This window comes from Pongo abelii, chromosome 23 (genome assembly GCF_028885655.2).
Source record: "Pongo abelii isolate AG06213 chromosome 23, NHGRI_mPonAbe1-v2.0_pri, whole genome shotgun sequence".
NCBI classification, from domain to species: domain Eukaryota; kingdom Metazoa; phylum Chordata; class Mammalia; order Primates; family Hominidae; genus Pongo; species Pongo abelii.
Window position 1 is genome coordinate 35034401 of NC_085929.1, and position 27189 is coordinate 35061589.

The 27189-nt window shown below is 38.2% G+C and overlaps 1 protein-coding gene across 4 annotated transcripts in view; it reads right to left on the reverse strand.

The window, feature by feature from the left end:
* The window catches only part of TTC28 (tetratricopeptide repeat domain 28), a 741686-nt gene that overhangs the window by 673301 nt on the left and 41196 nt on the right, over positions 1–27189 (reverse strand). For all 4 annotated transcript variants that reach the window (XM_054543701.2, XM_063723011.1, XM_024239653.3 and 1 more), the window contains one exon: positions 22081–22359. In XM_054543701.2, coding sequence (XP_054399676.2) covers positions 22081–22359 — 279 coding nt within the window. The remainder of the gene's footprint in view (positions 1–22080; positions 22360–27189) is intronic.

Sequence of the window (27189 nt, forward strand, 5' to 3'; positions counted from 1 at the left end):
TCTCCCCAGTTTATTACCTCTAGCTCATACCCGCATTGTCCTGTCACATTTTTTCACAACTTTCTACTCCTTATCAAACCTAGCATAAAAATGCTCAAGCTTAACTATTTATTTGGGTTTTCATTTCCTTATGAAGGCTCTCATGTCATGTAAAACTTGTGTTAAATACACGTATAAGTTTTTATCTTGCTAATCTCATTTGTCATAGGGGCCCCACTTGAGAACTTGGAAGTGTAGAAGTAAATGTATTTTTTCTCTCCCATAGTTAGAATATAAACTTTTCCTTAAATTTAAAGAAAGCATCACTTTCTTACATATGAAAAAATTCCCTTTCCTGATTATCATTCCATCTATACAAAGCTGAAAAACTGAATTTTCATCTCCTTAAAAACAAGACTAAAATTATGCAAATAATTACATACGACAATTTTATTGTAAATATTTATTCTGAATACAGTGTTTGACTCATAACTGATTTTTTTAATGTCACAAAACAGCATGAACAGATGTTAAGACTTTTGGAATAGGTAAGTAGACGTTCTAATTCTGATTTTTTTTTCTCACTCTGTAACTCTGGGCAAACTACTTAAATCTCCCTAAATCTTACTTTACCTTTAAAATACAGATAGCACCACCTATAACAGATGATTGTTATGAGGATCTGCCTTTCACTCATGAAGTTCACTAAGTCTTTACAAAGCATATCCCAAATCCCTCAGGTTCTCTCTATTCCTACCACCACTACTCTAGTCCAAGTTAGCTTCATCATTAGCCTCCCTGCTTCTGCTTTCACTCTCCTACTTTCCATTCCCTCACAGTAGTTGTTTATACTTTCCCATAAATTAAACTGTGGAAAAGCACTTCCAAAATGGCAGAGAAAGCCTTCCAAAAATCTGCTCTTCCACAAAAGCAGTGAGAACACTAACAGAACTTGTCAAAATCAACTTTTTCAGGATTTTGGAAATTAACCAACAAACTGTACCAACCCAAGAAGTGTTTCTTCAAAAGAAACAGCTGAGTCTCAGTCAAAGCAGCAAGCTTTGTGGGGTTTTTAACTTGCACTATTTCTATCCCTTTTTCCCCACTATGTGATCGACTTGAAAAACAGCAGCCTTCTCACCAAAATGGGTATGAAAACCAAAAGCTTAGGAGTAAACAGAGGGGTCAAAATTGTATGGACCTCTTCAAAATAACCTACCCCCAGAAAATTACCACTATTTTACCTGTCTGGCAGCTTCCTAGAGAAGTTCCATTCATAAGACTGTATTCGGCCTAACTCAGAGGTAGCTGTGTGAACAACCCTCTTCACAGGGCATCTGTCAAATAAAATCAGTGGCAACTGCTTAACATCACAACTGCCTGATGCAGCAATACATATCGGGTAAACAAGAGTTTAATGAAAAACTTTAAAAGAAAAATCTGGATAATGAGATGTCTCTAGGGGACTTTTAAAACTCCAAAATATCCCTGGGAATCTAAAAATGTGCAGTACTGTGTGCATACCCAAGAAGGACCTAAGAAGCTCCTAATCTCTCATCTGGCTGTCCTTGAGGTTCTACACAAATGGGAAGTGAAGGCTAAGAGTTGTAATCTACCAGAGTGCTGAAGGTGTGCCCAAACACACACAGGGAACTCTTTGGCAAAGGCTGGGAAACTTAGTAGTTCAAGGCATTTAAGGAATCTCTATCAAGCTGAGGACTATGCTACCTGAGCAGACTTCAGTAGATACACATGACAAAGACAGAGATTTTAAAGACTTAGTTTAGGAAAGTCACTAACACACAAAAGCCAATAACAACAACAACAAACTCTGGGAGAGGGGGAGATCTGATTTCCAAAGTTGCCACATTATATTACCTAAAATGTCCAGTTTTCAACAAAAAAAAAAGATGAAACACAAATAGAAACAGGAAAGTACTGCCCATACACTGGGGGAAAAAAAGCAGTAATAGAAACTGTTCATGATAAGAAAATCAAGATACTGGACTTACTAGACAAAGATACTAAATTAGCCATTAAAAACATGCTCAATGGAAACTATGTCTAAAGAATTAAGGGAAAACATGAGCAATATCTTACCAAATGGAGAATATCAATAAAAAGAAAGTATGTTTTTTGAAAACCAAATAATTCCAGAATTAAAAAATACATAATAAAAAATTCACGGGGATTGCTGGCAAGATGGCCGAACAGGAACAGCTCTGGTCTGCAGCTCCTAGCAAGATCGATACAGAAGGCAGGTGATTTCTGCATTTCCAACTGAGGTACTTGGTTCATCTCATTAGGACTCGTTGGACAGTGGGTGCAGCCCACAGAGGGCAAGCCGAAGCAGGGTGAGGCGTTGCCTTACCCAGGAAGCACAAGGGGTCGGGGAATTCCCTGCCCTAGCCAAGGGAAGCCATGAGGGACTGTGAACCGTGCACTCCAGCCAGATACTGCACTTTCCTCATGGTCTTTGCAACCCACAGACTGGGAGATTCCCTCCAATGCCTACGCCACCAGGGCCCTGGGTTTCGAGCACAAAACTGGGTGGCCATTTGGGCAGACACCAAGCTAGCTGCAGGAGTTTGTTTTTTTTTTTCCATACCCCAGTGGCGCCTGGAATGCCAGTGAGACGGAACCATTCACTCCCCCTGGAAAGGAGGCTGAAGCCAGGGAGTCAAGTGGTCTGGCTTGGTGGGTTCCACCCCCACGGAGCCCAGCAAGTTAAAATCTACTGGCTTGAAATTCTCACTGCCAACACAGTAGTCTGAGGTCGACCTGGGACACTCAAGCTTGGTGGGGGGACAGGTGTCCACCATTGCTGAGGCTTGAGAAGGCAGTTTTACCCTCACACTGTAAACAAAGCCACCAGGAAGTTCAAACTCGGTATAGCCCACCACAGCTCAGCAAGGCCACTGTAGCCAGACTACCTCTCTAGATTCTTCCTCTCTGGGCAGGGCATCTCTGAAAAAAAGGCAGCAGCCCCAGTCAAGGGCTTATAGATAAAACCCCCATCTTCCTGGGACAAAGCATGTGGGGGAAGGTGTGGCCATGGATGCAGCTTCCGCAGACTTAAACGTCCCTGCCTGACAGCTCTCAAGAGAGCAGCGGATCTCCCAGCACAGCATTCAAGCTCAGCTACAGGTCAGACTGCCTCCTCAAGACGGTCCCTGACTCCCATGTGTCCTGACTGGGAGATACCTCCCAGTAGAGGCCAACAGACATCTCATACAGGAAAGCTCTGGCTGGCATCTGGCGGGTGCCCCTCTGGAAAGAAGCTTCCAGAGGAAGGAACAGGCAGCAATCTTTGCTGTTCTGCAGCTTCTGCTGGTGATACTCAGGCAAACAGGGTCTAAAGTGGACCTCCAGCAAACTCGAACAGACCTGCAGCAGAGGGGCCTGACTGTTAGAAGGAAAACAAACAGAGAGGAATAGCATCAACATCAACAAAAAAGGACGTCCACTTGGAGACACCATCAAAGACCAAAGGTAGATAAATCCATGAAGATGGGGAGAAACCAGTACAAAAAGGCTGAAAATTCCAAAAACCAGAACACCTCTTCTCCTCCAAAGGATCACAACTCCTTGCCAGCAAGCTAACAAAACTGGACAGAGAGTGAGTTTGACAAACTGACAGAAGTAGGCTTCAGAAGGGGGGTAATAACAAACTCCTTCAAGCCAAAGGATCATTTTCAAACCCAATGCAAGGAAGCTAAGAACCTTGAAAAAAGGTCAGACAAATTGCCAACTAGAATAACCAGCTTAGAGACGAACATAAATGACCTGATGAAGCAGAAAAACACAACATGAGAACTTCATGAAGCATACACAAGTATCAATAGCTGAATCGATCAAGCAGAAGAAAAAATATCAGAGATTGAAGATCAACTTAATGAAATAAAGTGAGAAGACAAGATTAGAGAAAAAAGAAGGAAAAGGAATGAACAAAGCCTCCAAGAAATATGGGACTATCTGAAAAGACCAAATCTATGTTTGATTGGTGTACCTGAAAGTGATGAGGAAAATGGAATCAAGTTGGAAAACACTCTTCAGAATATTATCCAAGAGAACTTCCCCAACCTAGCAAGACAGACCAACATTCAAATTCAGGAAATACAGAGAACACCACTAAGACACTGCTCGAGAAGAGCAACCCCAAGACACATAATCGTCAGATTTACCAAGGTTGAAATGAAGGAAAAAATGTTAAGGGCAGCCAGAGAGAAAGGTCAGGTTACCCACAAAGGGAAGCCCATCAGACTAACAGCAGATCTCTCTGCAGAAACCTTACAAGCCAGAACAGAGTGGGGGCCAGTGTTCAACATTCTTAAAGAAAAGAATTTTCAACCAATAATTTCATATCCAGCCAAACTAAGCTTCACAGGTGAAGGAGAAATAAAATCCTTTACAGACAAGCAAATGCAAGAGATTTTGTCACCACCAGGCCTGCCTTACAAGAGCTCCTGAAGGAAGCACTGCATCAACTAACGGGCAAAATAACCAGATAGCATCATAATGACAGGATCAAATTCACACAAGATTAACCTTAAATGTAAATGGGCTAAATGCCCCATTTAAAAGACACAGATTGACAAATGGGATAAAGAGTCAAGACCCATTGGTGTGCTGTATTCAGGAGACCCATCTCACATGCAAAGACACACATAGGCTCAAAATAAAGGAATGGAGGAATATTTACCAAGCAAATGGAAAGCAAAAAAAAGCAGGGGTTGCAATCCTAGTCTCTGATAAAACAGAGTTTAAACCAACAAAGATCAAAAGAGACAAAGAAGGCCATTATGAAATGGTAAAGGGATCACTGCAACAAGAGAGCTAACTACCCTAAATATATATGCACCCAATACAGGAGCACCCAGATTCATAAAGCAAGTCCTCAGAGACCTACAAAGAGACTTAGACTCCCACACAATAACAGTGAGAGACTTTCATACCCCACGGTCAATATTAAACAGATCAATGAGACAGAAAATTAACAAGGATATTCAGGACTTGAACTCAGCTCTGGACCAAGCAGACCTAATAGACATCTACAGAACTCTCCACCCAAAATCAACAGAATATACAATCTTCTCAGCACCACATCACACATCACACTTATTCCAAAATTGACCACATAGTTGGAAGTAAAACACTCCTCAGCAAATGCAGAAGAACGGAAATCATAACAAACAGTCTCTCAGACCACAGTGCAGTCAAATTAGAACTCAGGATTAAGAAACTCACTCAAAACCACACAACTACATGGAAACTGAACAACCTGCTCCTGAATGACTACTGGGTAAATAATGAAATTAAGGCAGAAATAAAGATGTTCTTTGAAACCAATGAGAACAAAGACACAATGTACCAGAATCTCTGATATGCATTTAAAGTAGTGTTTAGAGAGAAATTTATAGCACTAAATGCCCATGAGAAAAAGCAAAAAATATCTAAAATTGACACTCTAACGTCACAATTAAAAGAACTAGAGAAGCAAGAGCAAACAAATTCAAAAACTAGCAGAAGACAAGAAATAACTAAGATCAGAGCAGAACTGAAGAAGATAGAGACATGAAAAACCCTTCAAAAAATCAATGAATCTAGAAGCTGGTTTTTTGATAAGATCAACAAAATAGACCGCTAGCCAGACTAATAAAGAAGAAAAGAGAGAAGAATCAAAAAAAGCAATAAAAATTGATAAAGGGGATATCACCACTGATCCCACACCTCTATGCAAATAAACTAAAAAATCTAGAAGAAATTGATAAATTCCTGGACACGTACACCCTCCCAAGACTAAACCAGGAAGAAGTCGAATCCCTGAATAGACCAATAACAAGTTCTGAAATTAAGGCAGTAATTAATAGCCTACCAACCAAAAAAAGTCCAGGACCAGATGGATTCACAGCCAAATTCTACTAGAGTTACAAAGAGGAGCTGGTACCATTCCTTCTGAAACTATTCCAAACAATAGAAAAAGAGGGAATCCTCCCTACCTCATTTAATGAAGCCAGCATCATCCTGATACCAAAACCGGGCAGAGACACAACAAAAACAGAGAATTTTAGACCAATATCCCTGATGAGCATCGATGCAAAAATCCTCAATAAAATATTGGCAAACCGAATCCAGCAGCACATCAAAAAGCTTATCCACCATGATCAAGTGGGCTTCATCCCTGGGATGCAAGGCTGTTTCAACATACGCAAATAAATAAATCCATCATATAAACAGAACCAAAGACAAAAACCACATGATTATCTCAACAGATGCAGGAAAGACCTTCAACAAAATTCAACACTCCTTCATGATAAAAACTCTCAATAAACTAGGTATTGATGGAACGTATCTCAAAATAATAAGAGCTATTTATGACAACTCACAGCCAATGTCATACTGAATGGGCAAAAACTGGAAGCATTCCCTTTGAAAACCGGCACAAGACAAGGATGCCCTTTCTCACCACTCCTATTCAACACAGTATTGGAAGTTCTCGCCAGGGCAATCAGGCAAGAGAAAGAAATAAAGAGCATTCAAATAGGAAAAGAGGAAGTCAAATTGTCTCTGTTTGCAGATGACACGATTGTATATTTAGAAAACCCCATCATCTTAGCCCATAATCTCCTTAGCTGATAAGTAACTTCAGCAAAGTCTCAGGATACAAAATCAATGTGCAAAAATCACAAGCATTCCTATACACCAATAACAGACAAACAGAGAGCCAAATCATGTGTGAACACCCATTCACAATTGCTACAAAGAGAATGAAATATCTAGGAATACAACTTACAAGAGATGTGAAGGACCTCTTCAAGGAGAACTACAAACTACTGCTCAAGGAAATAACAGAAGACACAAATAAATGGAAAAACATTCCATGCTCATGGATAGGAAGAATCAATATTGTGAAAATGGCCCTACTGCCCAAAGTAATTTATAGATTCAATGCTGTCCCCATCAAGCTACCATTAACTTTCTTCACAGAATTAGAAAAAACTACTTTAAATTTCATATGGAACCAAAAAGAACCCACATAGCCAAGACAATCCTAAGCAAAAAGAACAAAGCTGGAGGCATCACACTACCTGACTTCAAACTATACTACAAGGCTACAGTAACCAAAACAGCATGGTACTGGTACCAAAACAGATATATAGATCAATGGAACAGAACAGAGGCCTCAGAAATAATGCCACACATCTACAGCCATCTGATCTTTGACAAACCTGGCAGAAACAAGCAATGGGGGAAGGATTCCCTATTTAATAAATGGTGCTGGGAAAACTGGCTAGCCATATGCAGAAAACTGAAACTGGACCCCTTCCTTACACCTTATACAAAAATTAACTCAAGATGGATTAAAGACTTAAACCTAAGACCTAAAACCATAAAAACCCTAGAAGAAAACCTAGGCAATAGCATTTAAGACATAGGCTTAGGCAAAGACTTCATGATTTAAACACCAAAAGCAATGGCAACAGAAGCCAAAATTGACAAATAGGATCTAATTAAACTAAAGAGCTTCTGCACAGCAAAAAGAAACTATCATCAGAGTGAACAGGAAACCTACAGAATGGGAGAAGATTTTTGCAATCCATCCATCTGACAAAGGGCTAATATCCAGAATCTGCAAAGAACTTAAACAAATTTACAAGAAAAAAAACAAAAAACCCCATCAAAAAGTGGGCAAAGGATATGAACAGACACTTCTCAAAAGAAGACATTTATGCAGCCAAAAAACACATGAAAAAATGCTCATCATCACTGGCCATCAGAGAAATGCAAATCAAAACCACAATGAGATACCATCTCACACCAGTTAGAATGGTGATCATTAAAAAGTCAGGAAACAACAGGTGCTGGAGAGGATGTGGAGAAATAGGAACACTTTTACACTGTTGGTGGGCTGTAAACTAGTTCAACCATTTTGGAAGACAGTGTGGCGATTTCTCAAGGATCTAGAACTAGAAATACCGTTTGACCCAGCCATCCCATTACTGGGTATATACCCAAAGGATTATAAATCATGCTGCTATAAAGACACATGCACACGTATGTTTATTGCAGCACTATTCACAATAGCAAAGACTTGGAACCAACCCAAATGTCCATCAATGATAGACTGGATAAAATGTGGCACATATACACCATGGAATACTACGCAGCCATAAAAAAGGATGAGTTCATGTCCTTTGCAGGGACATGGATGAAGCTGGAAACCATCATTCTCAGCAAACTAACACAAGAACAGAAAACCAAACACTGCATGTTTGCACTCATAAGTGGGTGTTGAACAATGAGAACACATGGTCACAGGGAGGGAAACATCACACATCAGGGCCTGTAGGGGGGGTGGGGGGCTAGGGGAAGGATAGCATTAGGAGAAATACCTTATCTTGATGACAGGTTGATTGGGTGCAGCAAACCACCATGGGATGTGTATACCTATGTAACAAACCTGCACATTCTGCACATGTACCCCAGAGCTTAAAGTGTAATTTAAAAAAATTCACCAGAGGGACTCAAAAGCAGACTTGAATTAGAGAAAAAAATCAGTAAATTGCAATATCAGACTCTGGTTTATATTATAGGAAACTAAAATTGAATAGTCTCTGCAACATCATTTGGACATATTGGTATTAGAACTTGAAAGAGAATTCTGGATTCTCGAGTTCTTACACAATGGACTCCTTTGTCCAGGGAAGTAGTATGGTATAGTAATTAAGAACAAAGTCTTCAGAATCACATCAACCTGTGTTTAAGTCCAAATCTTCCAGTTACTAACTAGATGTCCTAGACAAGTATACAATCTCCCACTAAGTATAAATGTTCTCTTTTATAAAGTAGTGATAAAAATAATATCTACCTCATAAGATTATTGTGAGTATAAAATTGGTATCGCAAATAAAAGGATTTGAACTAGCTTGTCATAATAAGCATTCAATAAGAGCTATTATATTTTATTACTATTATAATACTAGGTAAACCAAAGGGAAACATGAGGTCAAGATATGTTTAAACATTTTTTCTTAGTGTGACACTGTCATCAGGTATAATACTTGACAGATAAAGTATAATATTCTGTATTCAGGTATTATACCTGATGATAGAATTCTGTCATCACAGACAGACACAGTGGTTCATGCCTGTAATCCAAGCACTTTGGGAGGCCAAGGCGAGTGGACTGCTTAAGCTCAAGAGTTTGAGACCAGCTTGGGCAACACAGTGAAACCCCGTCTCTACAAAAATACAAAAATTAGTCGTAGTGGCATGCACCTGCAGTCCCAACTACTTGGGAGTCTGAGGCAGAAGGATCACTTAAGCCTGGGATGTAGAGGCTGCAGTGGGCTGTGATCATGCCACTACACTCCAACATGGGGGACAGAGCAAGACCCTGTCTCAAAAAAAAAAAAAATCTGTCATCAGGTATAATCAATGAACAAGAATACAAAAAAAGCTTTAAATCCATGCAGAAAGAGGAGGTATTGTATCATGCACTTTAAAATTAATAGGAGAGTCCCACTATGAAATCTTCCTTTATGTAGTGTTATACCATATGAAAATTCACCATTCCTTTGGGTTCTTTTCCACTGATACCCTTGAAGATATCCTTGAAGAACATAACCATTTCTGTAACTCATTATTCACACTAAAGTAATAATAACTACTTCGCAACTGACTTATCTGAAAAGATAGGATTCAAGAAAATTCCAAAACAGAAAGATAAAGGATAAAAAAGTAAATTAAAGTAGATATAATTAAAAAGGGGTATGAGACAGGTCTTGGTGGCTCACGCCTGTAATCCCAGTACTTTGGGAGGCCAAAGCAGGAGGATCACTTGAGCCCCAGTGTTCAAGACCATGGGTAACACAGGGAGACCCTTTTTTTTGAAAAAAAAAAAAAAAAGTTAGCCAGGTGTGGTCCTGTGTGCTAACAATTAGCACACACTGTAGTCCCAGCTACTGTGGAGACTAAGGTGGGAGAATCCTTTGAGCCTGGGAGTTTCAGGCTGCAGTGAGCTGTGATCACACCACTGCACTCCAGCCTGGCTGACAGAGTGAGACCCTGTCTCAAGAAAAGAAATAAAGGGGGCATATGATATGGTCTACAAATGAAGGTACATGAATATGTACCTTAATATGCATATGAACTGACAAAGAATACTGAGGTGAATTATAAGAACAGTCACAAATTCTTCCTCTTCTGCTTTGGGCTTGGCCATATGAATTGCTTTGGCCAACGGAAGAATAATAAATGTAGTACAAACAGACTTTAATAGAGCTATGCAATTGTGTTTGCATTCTCTTATGGTTCTTGGAATTTGACAACTGCCATGCAAAGAACCCCAGCAAAATCTGCTGGATGATGAGAGACACATGGCCCAGTTGCCACTGTTCTGGCCAAAAGCACACCAACTGCCAGAAATGTGAGACTGTCCTAGATATTCTAATCACCAGTCAAACTTCTAGTTTACCTGAAACACATGAGAAAGACCAGCAGAGATCAGTTGAGTCAGCCCAGTCCAGAAGAGTCACTCAGCTGACCTACAAAATCTTGAGCTTAATAAATGGTTGTTGTTGGCCAGGCATGGTGGCTCACACCTGCAATCCCAGCACTTTGGGAAGCCGAGGCAGGTGGATCATCTGAGGTCAGGAGTTCGAGACCAGCCTGGCCAACATGATGAAACCCCATTTCTACTAAAAATACAAAAAAATTAGCCAGGCGTGGTGGTGGGTGCCTGTAATCCTAGATACTTGGGAAGCTGAGGCAGGAGAATTGCTTGAACCCAGAAGACAGAGGTTGCAGTGAGCCAAGATCACGCCACTGCACTCCAGCCTGGGCAACAAGAGCAAAAACTCCATCTCAATCAATCAATCAATCAATCAATGGTTGTTATTTTAAGCCACTAAGTTTTGGAGTGATTTTTTATAGAGCAAAAGTTAGTGGACACAAGTGCAAACCAAAAATACATCTAAATAAAAAAATCGGGCCGGGCGCAGTGGCTCATGCCTGTAATCCCAGCACTTTGGGAGGCTGAGGCAGGTGGATCACCTGAGGTTAGGAGCTTGAAACCAGCCTGGCCAACATGGTGAAACCCTGTCTTTACTAAAAATATAAAAATTAGCTGGGCGTGGTAGCGCACGCCTGTAATCCCAGCTACTGGGGAGGCTGAGGCAGGAGAATCGTTTGAACCTGGGAAGCAGAGGTTGCAATGAGCTGAGATCGTGCCACTGCATTCCAGCCTGGGTGACAGAGCAAGACTCTGTCTCCAAAAAAAAAAAAAAAAAACATAGCAAAGAGGTAGGATATGGAAACAATGAAAAAGCTCAAAATGCCAAATTAATAAGAAAAAAAATCAACTAAATACCATTACCAGAGAAGACAGCAGCAAAATAAACAGTGCTTGCTTATAGTAAATGCCCAATCGATGTTTTTGAATTGAAATAAAGAAAATATATCACACATATTAAACAGCGAGCTACACTTATAGGATCCTATATTAATAGGATCTGATAAACTATTCACAAGCATATATATTCTATATATGTGGTGAAAAATAATTCTTCCTTTTCCCTCTGCAACAGAAATACCTGAACAGAATGCTTTATCCATTTTGGAATCAACACATTAAAAAACTTATAAAGCTAATCAATAGGAATTTTAAGGATTCAGAAGATTACTGAGATTATTATAAAGGAAAGAAAAATGCTCAAAAAATAACTGGATAGTTTTACTAAAAAGCATGTGTATATAAATACAGAGTGATTATTATCATCATGATGATCATCACATTAATAACCATGATGTATTAAATAACTTGTATATAAAAAACTCTGTGCTACGTGCCTAACATTTTATTTAATCCTCACTACAACACTTCAAGATATGTAATGTTAACCCAGATACAAATGGAAAAATTGAGGCTTAGGGAGGTATAGCAACCTGTCAAAGACCTCAGCTAATAAGGAGGAACAAACCTAGATTGAATTCCAAAGTACTAGCAGACCTCACTTCACATGTGTATTATGCCAATATACATGAATTTCAGTTATCACAATTAAATAACACCAGTCCCCTAACAATACAATTTAAATTTCAGTTACCACTGTACATCAACTGACATAAAAGAGGAGGAAGAAAAAAAAAGGAAAAGGAGAGCATGTTTGTCAGCAGAGTAGTAAGAAATACAAAGGGTCTTCAAAAAACTCATGGAAAATGTGTATTATGCAAAAACTATGCATGGATTTCAAAAAATTTCTGCATCAAAATAAACTCAAACTAACTTGTTATAACATGTCTGAACAGGATCTAGTTTGAGGCACTATGAAGAATAAAACATAAGTTTAGAAACAGTCCCTATCAGAACAACATAAATTCTGCTAAAATCAAAGCAAAGCAAAACAAAACAAACATCGAATTTATAGTAAAGCCAGGGTGGAAAAATGGTAAAATAATAGATGCTTTATAAAGAAGTTATGGGGACCATGCCCAAAGAAATCAACAGTTTACAAATAGGTAACTTATTTTAAGAAGAGACAAGACCACGTTGAAGATAAAATCCACAGCAACAGATCATCTGCATCAATTTACAATGAAAAAAACCATCTTATTCCTGCTCTAATTGAAGAGGATCAACAACTAGCAAGAGAAACAATAGCCAACATCGGCCGGGCACAATGGCTCACGCCTGTAATCCCAGCACTTTGGGAGGTCGAGGCGGGTGGATCACGAGGTCAGGAGTTCGAGACCAGCCTGACCAACATGGTAAAACCCTGTCTCTACTAAAAATATAAAAATTAGCTGGGTGTGGTGGTGCGCACCTGTAATCCCAGCTACTCAGGAGGCTGGGGCAGGAGAATTATTTGAACCAGAGAGGCAGAGGTGGCAGTGAGCTGAGTCTGTGCCACCGCACACCAGCCTGAGCAACAGAGCAAAACTCTGCCTCAAAAAAAAAAAAAAAAAGAAAGAAAGAAACAATAGCCAACATCATAGACAGCTCAACTGGTTCAGTTTACATAATTCTGACTGAAAAATTAAAGTTGAGCAAACTTTGCACTCGGCAGTGCCAAAACTGTTGTACCAGATCAGCTACAGACAAAAGCAGAGCTTTCAATGGAAATTTTAAACAAGTGGGATAGAGATCCTAAAACAGTTCTTTGAAGAATTGTAACCAGAGATGAAACATGGCTTTACCAGTGTGATCCTGAAGACAAAGCACAATCAAAGCAATGGCTACCAAAAAGTAGAAGTGTGGTCCAGTCAAAGCAAAAGCAGACCAGTGAAGAGCAAAGGTCATGGCAACAGTTCTTAAGGGTGCTCAGGGCGTTGTGCCTGCTGACTTTCTACGGGGCCAAAGAACAATAACATCTGCTTATCATGAGAGTGTTTTGAGAAAGTTAGCCAAAGATGTAGCAGAAAAATGCCTGGGAAAGCTTCATAGAGTCCTCCACCGTGACAATGTTCCTGCTCATTCCTCTCCTCAAAAGAGGGAAATTTCTCAAGAGTTTCAGCTGGAAATTAGGCATTTACCTTAAAGTCCTCATTTGGCTCCTTCTGGCTGCTTTTTGTTTCTTAATCTTAAAAATATATTTAAAGAGAACCCATTTTTCTTTAGTTGATAATGTAAAAAAGACTGTTTTGACATGGTTACATTCCAGAATCCTCAGTTCTACAAGGACAGACTAAATGGCTGGTATCACTGCTTACAAAAGTGTCTTCAACATTATTGAGCTTATGTTGAGAATTAAAGTTTGTACATTTTGTGTTTATTTTTTAATTCCAATTTTCCACAAACTTTTTGAACACCCCTCCTAAAGGAAGAAATGTGACCACTGGAGCAGAATCTTGACTATCAATCCAACTGACAGCACTGTGCAACAAAAGGTTTTGAACAAGAACAATGTTACAATAAAAGGTTATCACAACAAAGTAAGAATGAAACTATAAGAACCTGAACTATAATACTGGCTCTATTAGGTTGGTGCTAATAGAAACAAACTGTGTAAGATATATATGAAATACATTTAAGAAAAAAGGCTGGGCCCCATGGCTCATGATTATAATCCCAGCACTTTAGGAGGCCAAGGCAGAAGAATCATCTGAGCCCAGGAGTTTGAGACCAGCCTGGGCAACACAGCAAGACCCTACCACTAAAAAAAAAAAAAAAAAAAAAAGTTTAAAAAAATAGCTAGGTATGATGGCACATGCCTGTAGTCCCAGCTACTCAGGAGGCTGAGGCAGGGGGATCACCTGAGCCCAGGAGTTCAAAACTGTAGTGAGCCATGATGGCACTGCTGCACTCCAGCCTGGGTGACAGAGCGAGGCTGTCTCTTAAAAAAAAAAAAAGAAAGAAAGAAGAGAAAAGAAAAAGAAAAAGAGTATGAAGGAATTATTTACCAATTTGATGCAGAGAATGAAAATGAAATAAGATAAATATCTTAAATGTATGAGACTAGCTAACTGGAAGCAATGAACCTAGTGAGAGAACTCAAAACATCAAGAGAATCATTAAATCACTGAAAATATATCACTTTTACTTCCAGTAGAGACTGGCTAGGCAAGATCCTGCTGGACTCACCCCAACCCAGAAAACAACTGTAAAGTCTAGACATAAAATTTTAAAAAGCTACCTGAAAGTACTAACGAGTGAAGAGAAGCAGGCAGATTTTGGAGGAAGAGAGCTGTAAAGTGAGTCCCCATTTTCAAGGTGCAAGGGTCAGGTACTGTAAGAATGGTAAGAAAGGGTACAGAAATACTGGTAGAAAAATAGTTTTTCTGGCCAGAGGAACTAGAACAGTGAAGGTCAGGAAACCACAGCCGTTGGCCAAGGGGGAAGGGGATTCCAGAAAGAAAAGAATCAGAAAAGAAAGACTCAAATTCTGTCTACTCACATCTTTGGCTAACCGCTGAGTCACACATGTACGGAACAAATTTCAAAGCAGTTCAACAAAACACAAAATATTTTAACTGACACCAGAGCTTCCACTTAAGAAACAGAGTTTGCAGTTCTAGTCTAACCAAGATAATTACCTGTCGAACATCAACAATTGAAAACTTTCTCAAGAGAAAAAAAAAATCAACTCTAGAAAGTATTCAAATAAACCAATAAATAGCATGAAAAGAATAACAGAGGGACAAAAACAGAGAGGACAAATTAAAAAGGAATAATACAATGGTAGACGCAAAGTTAAAAGCAATAATTGCATTAAAAATAAATGAAGAAAAACATCCAATTTTGGCAGAAATTGACAAACTTGATTTAAAAAGCAAGACACAACTATATGTTGTCCAAAAGAGATGAATTTTAAATGTAAAGGCACAGACAGGTTGAAAATATATAAACAGAAGAAAATATATAATGCAAAGAGTAAGTAGAAGGCTGGAACATCTATATTAATATCCGACAAAATAGATTTTTTTTTTTTTTTGAGACAGAGTCTTGCTCTGTCTCCCAGGCTGGAGTGCAATGGCACAATCTCGGCTCACTGCAACCTCTGCCTCCCGGGTTCAAGCGATTCTCCTGCCTCAGCCTCCCGAGTAGCTGAGATTACAGGCGCCTGCCACCACGCCGAGCTAATTTTTGTATTTTTTAGTAGAGACGGGGTTTTGCCATGTTGGCCAGGCTGGTCTTGAACTCCTAACCTCAGGTGATCCACCCACCTCGGCCTCCCAAAGTGCTGGGATTACAGGCATGAGCCACCATGCCCGGCCCAAAATAGATATTTTTTAAGAGACATGATCTCACTATGTTGCCCAGGCTAGACTCCTCAGCTCAAAGAATCCTCCTGCCTCAGCCTTCCAAGGAGCTGGGACTACAGGCATGCACCACCACACCCAGATCAGACAAAATAGTTTATAATACAAAATTTACTATCACAGATAAAGAGATACATTGCATAACGATAAAAGGATCAATTTATCAAGAAGATATAATAATGTTATGTATATATGTTAACAATAGAGCTTCAATATATATGAAGCAAAACTTGACAATATTAAAGGGATAAATAGCCAATTCCAAAATCTTAGTTCAAGATTTTAACTTCTTCATTCCAGCAACTCATAGAATAACAAGACAAAAAAGTCAGCAAAGACACAGAAGATATGAGCAACAAGAGTAAGCATCTGGACTTCATTGATATCTATGGAACTACACCTCAAAACTATAGAATACATGTTCTTTCCAAATGTTCGTGGTATATTTCCCAGGATAAACCACATGCTAGGCCATAAAACAAACCTCAGAAAATTTAAAAGCATTAATATTATAAAGAGTATGTTATTTGACTACAATAAAATTAAATTAGAAATCAACAAGATAACTAAGAAAACACAAATATTTGGAAATTAAACAACAAACTTCTAAATAATCCATGGATCAACAATGTGTTTACAAGGAAAATTGGAAAATATGGAACCGAATAATAATTAAAATACATGTCAAAATTTGTAAGATGCAGCAAAAACAGTGCTTAAAGAGAAATATTCAGCTATAAATGCTCATATTTTAAAAAAAAAGAAAGATCTAAAGTCAATGGCCTATGTTCTCTTCTTAAGAAATGAAAACAAAGAGCAAAGTAAATGCAAAATAAGTAGAAAAAAGGAAATAATAAACAGCAGACATCAGTGAAAGATAAAATTCACTACAATACAGAAAATCAATGAGACTAATAACTCATTGTCTAGAAAGATGAATAGAATTGATAAATCTCTAGGTAGACTGACCAGAAAAGGGCAGATTAACAATATCAAGAATGCATCCTGGCTAACACGGTGAAACCCTGTCTCTACCAAAAATACAAAAAATTAGCCAGGCATGGTGGCAGGTGCCTGTAGCTCCAGCTACTCGGGAGGCTGAGGCAGGAGAATGGCGTGAACCCGGGAGGCAGAGCTTGCAGTGAGCCGACATCATGCCACTGCACTCCAGACTAGGCAACAGAGCAAGACTCCATCTCAAAAAAAAAAAAAAAAATCAAGAATGATAAAAAGAACATCACTATGGATTCTTCAGATATTAAAAAGGATAATAAAGGAATATTAACAACTTTATCCCATAAAGTTGACAACCTAGATTAAATGAAAAGTTACTTGAAAGAAACAATTACCAAAACTGATCTAAAAAGAATTAGAAAATTTGAATAGCCCTACATCAATCAAAGAAATTGAATTCATAATTAAAACCTTCCAACAAAGAAAAGTAGATAAAGATAAAGATGGCTTGACTGGTGAATTCTATCCAATACTTAAGGAAGAAATAATGCCAATCCTACACAAACTCTTTCAGAAAATACAGAGAGAATACTTTACAACTCATTACATAACGGCAGAATCACTTCAATACCAAAACCAAATACATCATGAGAAAAAAAAAAAACGCTATAGATCAGTATCTCTCCTAAACATAGATGCAAAAATTCTTCACAAAATTTTAGCAAAGCATTTCCAACAATATATAAAAAGAATAATACATAATGACTACCTGGAATTTACCCCCATGTTAAAGCAAAGTTGATTTAGTTGATTTAATATCCCCAAATAAATCAATTTAATTTACCATATTAACAGCTAGCTAAAAAATTATAATTTCAATAGATGAAGAAAAAATAGACAAAATTTGATACCCACTCATAATAGAAATTAAAGGGAATATCCTCCACCTGATTAAGGACATCATGCTCAACAATGTGAAGCTCAATGCTTTCCCACAAACATCAGGAATGAGTAAAGGAAGTTCACTCCCATGACTTCTAGTCAACATTGTACCAGATATGCTAACCAGCGCAATAGAGCAAAAAGAGAAGAAAAAGAAAGAGAAAGAAAAGGCATACACAAAAGAAAAGAAGAAGCAGAATTGTGATTACCTGCAGACATTATCATGTGCATAGAAAACCCCAAGGAATCTGCAAAAATCCTACTAGAAATTAAAAGCAAATTTAACAGGGTCACATGACACAAAGTACAGAAAATACATTGTATTTCTATAGATTCTCAATAGAAAGTTAGAAAATAAAGTTAATCCATTTATAATAGTATCAAAAACCAAAATACTTAGAAATAAATTTAACAAAAGACATGCAAGATCTGAACACTGAAAACTACAAAAAGTTGCAAAGGTAATAAAAGAAGGCCTAAGTAAATGGAGGAATACACCATGTCATGGATTCAAAGACTCAATAACATTAAGATGGCAATTCTCTCCAAACTGGTCTAATTCAGTGTAAGCCCATTAATTTCCAGAAAGGTTTTTTGAAGAAATTGATAAGCTGATTCTACAACTTATATAAAAATGTAAAAATATAGAATAGCCAAAACAACTTAGAAAAAAAAAAGAACAAGGTTGGAAGACTTACAATACCTAATAATCAGACTTACCATACATCTATAGTAATTAAGGCATTATGGTTAAGGCATTGAGGTATATACACAGAAATCAGTGAAATAAAATAGAGAATCTAGTAATAACTCCATACTTATATGGTCAAATGGTTTGTGACAAAGGTGCCAGGATAATTCAATGTGGAAAGGATAATCTTTAAAACAAATGTTGCTGGATTATGGTTACCATTATCTGGAAAAAAATTAACTTTGACTCTTATCTCACACAATACCAAAAATTAACTCAAAATAAATCATAGGCCTAAAGGCAAAAAACATAAAAATTCTAGAAGAATATCTTTGTAACCTCGGCGAAGACAAAGTTTTCTTAAATAGGACATAAAAAGAAGAAACATAAAGATAAATCAAAGAAAAAACATCTAGCATGCAGTTGGAGATAAGGTATCCACAGACTGAACTCACTGCTTGTGTGGGTTCCCATAGTGCTTTGTTCATACCTCTTTTACAGCCCATATCACATCAAAATCATTTTTTCATTTAGATAAAATAGACATGTATAAAAGATTCTCCATCTAGTCTCTGGAGCCTTGGGATCTTTACATAAAAAATTAATACTTACGGAGAGAGACAGAAATTGGAAGGTAGCTTTTCACACATCAGACTAGACAAAAATATTTCAGATAAAGACTTTAGAAAAGCAAAGCATTATAATAAAAAGTCAGAGTAGAAAAGCAAAAATTAAAAGAAAAAGGAATAGACAAAATTTCACCAGATATACATTTATAACAAGAAAATGTAAGTGAATCTTCTTTTACCTAATGAGTATATGCCTAGAAAAATAAGTATAAAATCAAGTTTTTATAAAAGGAAACATTCTTTTGCAGTACTGAACATTTCTTTATAAATTAATTTTATTATCATACTACCTCAAAAGAACCTTTTGTGATTTCAATTTTGAACTCTATATTTTATATACTTTAAATGCTCCTAAATTAGGTTTGCTTAAAGCCAAATATAGAACTAAAATATTAATGTAAAATGGACTATACAATAACTTCACTTACTGTGAAGAGAAAAAATCAGAAACCAATAATATAAATTATCCTAAAAGGGTGTTTTTTTTGTCTATAATAATAAAAGTACACTTTTTAAAAGCCATTTTTGGGGTGTAGAAGTCACAAGAAGTGCCAGGAGAAAGTAGAAATGATAAAGAAAAATGAAAAAGATAAAAGTTTAAAGGTGTTCACAAATATAGGAAAAACACAAGTGGATCAAAAAAGGACAAGAATTAATACTTAATTTGAAAATTAAGCTCTCCATATTTATAAGGCTCACTGCATCAATTAGAGGTTTAAAGAGAGAGAGAGAGAGAGAGGCAGATATATATGCAAAACCTTGCTAGAATAATCTACTAATTCAAACCTTCAGTAAAAATGTCACAATCATAGCTATTACTTACCAAACATCTACTATGTACAAGTTACAAATTATCTCTAATCCTTAAGCAACAATCTTCCAAGATAGGTATTATTATTATTCCCATTTATCTTAACTTCAGAGAGGTTAAGAGATTACTCAAAACCATATTGTCATTAATGGAGGAACAGGAATGTGAACCTAGGTTTATGCTTTGAAAATAGCATTCTAGTTCGCAAATGGTATCATACACAATTTTTCTTTTTCTTTTTTTTTTTGAGACTCTTCACTCTTGTTGCCCAGGCTGGAGTGCAGTGGTACGATCTCAGCTCACTGCAACCTCTGCCTCCCGGGTTCAAGCAATTCTCCTGCCTCAACCTCCCGAGTAGCTGGGATTACAGGTGCCCGCCACCACGCCCAGCTAATTTTTGTGTTTTTAGTAGAGACGGGGTTTCACCACGTTGGCCAGGCTGGTCTCAAACTCCAGACCTCAGGTGATCCGCCCACCTCAGCCTCCCAAAGTGCTGGGATTACAGGCGTGAAGCCACCGTGCCCAGCCCATATACAATTTTTCTCAACAATTTTTTGTTTCATTTAGAATGATTATGGTTACAAAAGTAATCCTTTAGGGAATTACAGAATAGTAAACCATTCACAAGGCAGCAGCAATACTAGAAATTCCATTAAATGAGGCCAAGAAGACCTATCAGAGTCAAAGGATAAAGTACTATGTCTTTTATTATTATTATCTGAGACAGGGTCTCATCCTGTTGCCCAGGCCAGAGTGCAGTGATGCAATCATGGCTCACTGCAGCCTCTACCTCCCAGGCTCAAGCAATCCTCTCACCTCAGCCTCCCAAGTAGCTGGGGATATAGGTTCGTGCCACCATACCTGGCTAATTTTTGTATTTTTTGTAGAGACTATGTTGCCTAGTCTGGCCTCAAACTTGTGGGCTCAAGGGATCCTCCCACCTCAGCCTCCCAAAGTGCTCAGATTATAGGCATGAGCCACCATGCCCAGCCCTTCAGCATATTATTAATAAGACATTAGAAAACTATTTTAAATCTCTAGGAAATATCCATTAACCTTTGTTAATGGGATGAAATGGTTTTGTGGTTCTATAGAAAATATCTCAAATACTTCAATCACATCTCTTTTTATTGTATGTATTTAAGGTATACAACATGATATTTTTGTTTACTTATATGAAGTGAAGTAAGTATTGTAGTCAAATTAATATATTCATCATCTCACATAGTAACCCTTTTTGTGTGTGTTTGTGTCATAAGAGAATCTAAAATCTACTCTTAGCAATTATCCCTAATATAATACAATATTAACTATAGTCCTCATGTGGTGCATTAGATCTCTAGAATTATTCATCCTATATATCTGCAACTTTATATCCTTGGATCTACATTTCCCCATTTCGTCCCTCTCCTATCCCCCACCCTCTATGCTTCAGGAGCATCTTAAGAAATTGTTTCTGCTAGGCAAGGTGGCTCACACTTGTAATCCCAGCACTTTGGGAGGCTGAGGCAGGCAGATTGCTTGAGCTCAGGAGTTCGAGACCAGCCTGGGCAACATGGTGAAACCCTCTTTCTACAAAAAATACAAAAATTAGCCGGGCATGGTGGTACATACCTGTAGTCCCAGCTACTCAGGAGGCAGAGGTTGCAGTGAGTCAAGATTGCACCACTGCACTCCAGCCTTGGTGACAGAGTAAGACCTTGTCTCGGAAAGAAAAAAGGAAAAAAGAAAAGGAAAAGGAAAGGAAAGGAAAAGAAAAGAAAGGAATTGTTTCTAAAAGAAACTAGGGGTTAGGTTAGGAGTAGGCAGACTGAAAATAAAGTATATATAATAAAAAACAAAGATAGTAACTTAAGGGGACTATTCAAGGGACTACAGATAATTACAATGCTTTATTAGAAAAAACAGAAATTTCCATGATTTAATACCATTCTGAAAATAGTCATTGACAGAGAATAAAATTAATTATTTTAAATTGAAGGAAAGAAACATCATCATACTTCATCTAAAATATTCATTCAAAAAGAGATGTTCCAAAACCTATATAAAGAACTAGAATGTATCTTACTTATCAAGTGGCACAGAGAAAAAATAATTTAAATCTCACACATACAGGAAAAGAATTAAACTTGCACATGGAAAGCACACTACAAAAAAACAAAGGAAGCTTTTCACTAGTGTACCAGCTCAAGGAAGTCATTTTATATTTTGCTGAAGTACAGATTATTAAAATATTAGTAAGTACACTAAATCAACAAAATATTAAAGTAAGAGGCCAGCACAAAAGATTCTATGAAAATAAATAAAATTTCTACCTTTGGCCATTTGGGATTGAGAAGTCGAGCTTTGATTGCATCATCCAGTGCCTTGTCATACTGCTGGATTTTCATGTAGGCTGCAGATCTATTGCTGTATAAGATGCAGTTCTGAGGGTCAACAGCCAGGGCTTCATTATATAGAACAATAGCTGTGTGGAAATCTCCATCATGACAGGCCTGATTACTCTGACGAACTTTCTCAACAAATTCAGCTTTGCTCAGTACCGGTCCATCAGGACTTCTCTGGCCAATAGTGTCAGCACCAAAGAGAGGAATCTACAAACAAAGAAACTTTATCAGACAAAGTTCAGATAATTCAGACAGGTTCCCCATCTGCTAAGATTTGGATGTCTCTCCCCTCCAGTTGCACATTAAAATGTGACCCCAGTATTGGAGGTGGGGCCTAATTGGAGGTGTTTAGGTCATAGGAGTAAATCCCTCATGAATAGATTAATGCCCTCCCTTGGGGGTGAGGGAATTCTTACTCTATTATTTCCAGTGAGAGCCAGTTGTTAAGAGACCTGCCACTAGCCCCTCTCTCTCTCTTGCTTCCTCTCACTTTGTGATCTCTGCATGCACAAGCCAGCTCCCTTTGCCTTCTGCCATGAGTGGAAGCAGCTTAATGCCCTTACCAGGTACAGATGCCTAATCCTGAACTTTCCAATCATCAAAATCATGAGCCAAATAACCCTTTTTTATTTATAGATTACTCAGCCTCAGGTATTTATTTTTTACTCTTATTTTTTTTCAGATGAGGTCTCACTCTGTAACCCAGGCTAGAGTGTAGTGGCACAAGTCACTGCACTGTTGAGGTTCACTGCAGCCTCAACCTCCAGGCACAAGCAATCTTCTTGCCTCAGCCTTTTGAGTAGTTGGAAGCAGAGGCACATGCCACGGCATGCAGCTAATTTTTTTTGTTTTTTGTTTTGTTGTTGTTTTTGTAGAGACAGGATTTCACTATGTTGCCCAGGTTGATTTTGAACTACCAGCCTCAAGAGATCTTTCCACTTCAGCCTCCCAAAATGCTGGGATTACAGGCATGAGTCGCTGCACCTGGCCAAGTATTCCTTTATAGCCACACAAAACAGACTAAGACATCATCTGAACCTCAATAAACACAAACAGTCTTCATGATCTGCTCTACATTATATTTAACTTTTGTGCCCTGGAAGATAATAATCTTCTCTCAAAGCAGCCAACAAAGGGCCTTGCATGCATATGTGTATATGTATGTTTAATAGTTACATACATGTATATTTGTATTTGTATTTGTTGAATGAATAAATGCAAAAGAGTACTCAGGTTTTTCCTTGGCAATTTAAAGTTATATACTATGGAAAAAATAAAATACAAACATATATGGACACTATAATCTCAACTATGTTAAGACAATTGCACTTAAAATAATGCTGAAAACCCAGGAACAGTGGCATGCACCTGTAGTCCCAGCCACCCAAGATGCTGAAGCAGGAGGATCACTTTAGCCCAGGAATTTAATACTATAGTGTGCTACAACTACACCTGTGAATAGCCATTGCTCTCCAGTCTGGACAACATAGTGAGACTCCATCTCTAAAAATAAATAAATAAGTAATGAGAGAACAAAATCAAAATATTAATCATACTAAATTATCTCTAGAAAAGGTTGTGGAGCATTTTAATTTTCTTAAACTTATGCAAGTTTTAAAATAAAAAATAAGGTTTAAAAAATGTTTTCATGTACCAATGAATCTTTTTGGACTGGCAAATTTGGTGACTATAATTTGGCTACTACCATGAAATTTCAAAGACAAACACCAGTTTTTGAAGACTAGCAAAAACTATTCAGCTGTAACTATATTCTGGCAATTTAAAATCTGTTTTTGATGTTGATTTTTCAAAATTACTAAGTTTTCTATAATTTTATAGCAGCAGTGCAGTGACCTTAAAATCAAAGGAAGCAAACGTGTCAAGTGTTTTTGTTTGTTTGTTTTTGTGGTTTTTTTTGAGACAGGGTCTTGCTCTGTCACCCAGGCTGGAGTGCAGTGGTGTGATCAGAGCTCACTGCAGCCTCAAACCTCCTGGGCTCAAGCAATCTTCCCACCTCAGCCTCCCAAGTTACTGGAACCTCAAGCATGCACCACCCCGCCTGGCTAATTTTTTTATTATTTTGTAGAGACGAAGTCTCCTCATGTTGCCGAGGCTGGTCTCAAACTCCTGGGTCCAAGCAATCCTCCCGCCTTGGCTTCCCAAACTGCTGGGACTACAGATGTGAACCACAGCACCCAGCCTGTTACTCATTTTTAAAACATAAAAATTATGAACTGTAGAGTACGAAGGGAAGAAATTTAACACAGTAGTATCAAGGACAACCATTTTATACTTCTAAGCAAGCTTGCCCTAAGTGAAATTAAAACAAAAAGTATTTTTTTCCCTGTCTTCCTATAAGATCAAGTCCAGTACCTCCATTCAGAAGAGGATGCATCTGATTTGATGCAATAGGCCAACATATACAAAGAAATAGACTCCTCAAAGAAGTATTTTTATTAAAAAAAGAAAAAATTCCCCAAAGAAGGAAAGAAAGGCAGATCTAATCACACATATGAGCGACTGTTCTTCCTCTGCTCACAAGGATATTATATCCTGATTTCCAGGACAATTCAAAACATTAAAGGATTCTGTAAGTTTCAAATATCAGTGTCCAAGTTATATTCAACTTTTTTTTTTCTTTTTTTTTTTTTTTTTTGAGGAGAAGTTTCACTCTTGTTGCCCAGGCTGGAGTGCAATGGCGCAATCTCGACTCACTGCAACCTCTGCCTCCCAGGTTCAAGCAATTCTCCTGCCTCAGCCTCCCGAGTAGCTGGGATTACAGGCATGCACCAATATTCAACTTTCACATACTGGAAGTGACCAACCAATAATGCACTTAAAGGTTTTTTAAAAAATTATGATCGTGAAACATATTGCTTGAAAGTAAATGTACTATGTAACATTTACCAAACAACCAGAATTTTCAGTCTTTGTTTTTAATTATTACAATATGTAAGACTGATTTCATTTTGGAAAATATGATCATCATGGTTCTGCTTAAGGTCAATACTAATAAGTTATAGAAACAAATTCTGTATCTGAAAATTCAGGGGCATGACATAAAAATAGCAACTAAAGACTTTTAAAGTAAGATAAATTGTTAGGTTCATAAGTAGCCTGTAAGTTATTTAAAAAAAAAAGAAGAAGAAGAAGAAGAATCCTACTATTACAGTATTCCCTACTTCTCATAAAGAATTGCAGAGTAGGCTGGGCTCAGTGGTTCATGCCTGTAACCCTAGCACACTGGGAGACTAAGATGGGAAGACTGCTTGAGCCCGGGAGTTTGAGACCAGCCTGGCAACACAGCGAGACCCTGTCTCTATTTTAGAAAAAAAAAAATTATTTAAAAAATTTGCAAGGTAGGGCACCGTGGCTCACACCTGTAATCCCAGCACTTTGGAAGGCTGAGGCGGGTGGATCACCTGAGGTCAGGAATTTGAGATCAGGCTGGCCAACACGGTGAAACCTCGTCTCTACTAAATATACAAAAATTAGCCAGGCGTGGTGGCGGGTGCCTATAATCTCAGCTACTCAGGAGGCTGAGGTAGGAGAATTGCTTGAACCTGGGAGGCAGAGGTTGCAGTGAGCCAAAATTGCACCATTGCACTCCAGTCTGGGCAACAAAAACGAGACTCTGTCTCAAAAAAAAAAAAAAAAGAAAGAAAGAAAAAAATTTTTTTTTCCAAAAAGAATTGCAGAGTAAGCCAGGTACAATAGCTCATGCCTGTAATCCCACTTTGGGAGGCTAAGGTGGGTGGACTGCTTGAGCCCGGGAGTTCAAGAACAGCCTGGGCAACAAAGCAAGACCCTGTCTCTACAAAAAAGACAAAAAATAGCTGAGTGGGTGACACGCACCTGTAGTCCCAGCTACTTGGGAGACTGAAGAGGGAGGACTGCTTGAGCCTAGGGGGTCAGGGCTGCAGTGAGCTGTGATCGTGCCACTTGCACTTCAGCCTGGACAACAAGCAAGACTCTGTCTCAGAAAGAAAATAATGGCAGAGTATAATTTTGGTTCAATGCCAACACAGGTAAGAATCAAACTAAGAAGAGAAATCATCTTCATTCTATTACCTCCATGTACAGTAATATAAAGTAACATTTCCCAAAATATATTCTAAGGAAACTTTAGGTCCTCAGGAGACTAGGATGAACAACGTTAAATAAATCTCTTCTTTAGTGAAATATCTCTCACAGATCTTATTTTGCACACTGTGAATCTGAGAGGGGGAAATACCATACATTATAAGATCAAATCACCCTTATAGTGAAGGATCTGGCAAGTCCAGAAATTGCTTGAAACACTGATGTAAACCATTACTAAGGCCTCTAAGAGCAAAGAAAATACCATGGATGAGTCAGTACTAGTGCAGAAAGATTCTAAATACTAGAGGAGAACTCTAGTATTTAGAGTTAGTAGTAGTTAATCAAATGTTCACAAAACACCATCAAATGTTCACAAATTTAAAAGAAAAATGCACTGTAGTAAGTGCTCCACAGAAGCTTCTAATTTGTCGAAATATATCTGCGTCTACTCAGCTGGATACTGTGTGGTTGTTAGAAAGCTAAGAAACAGAAATTTCTGGCCGGGCGCGGTGGCTCACGCCTGTAATCCCAGCACACTGGGAGGCTGAGGCAGGCGGATCACGAGGTCAAGAGATCGAGACCATTCTGGCCAACATGATAAAACCCCCTCTTTATTAAAAATACAAAAATTAGCTGGGCGTGGTGGCACAAGCCTGTAGTCTCAGCTACTCAGGAGGCTGAGACAGGAGAATTGCTTGAACCCGGGAGTCGGAGGTTGCAGCGAAAGATCGCCCCACTGCACTCCAGCCTGGCGACAAAGCGAGACTCCATCTCAAAAAAAAAAAAGAAACGGAAATTTCTATGTATGGCTAAAAAGAATAAAGTCCTTTTCTTTTTTTTCTTTTTTATTTGAGATGGAGTCTCACTCTGTTGCCCTGGCTGGAGGGCAGCAGAGTGATCTTGGCTCACTGCAACTTTTGCCTCCAGGTTCTAGCGCTTCTCCTGCCTCAGCCT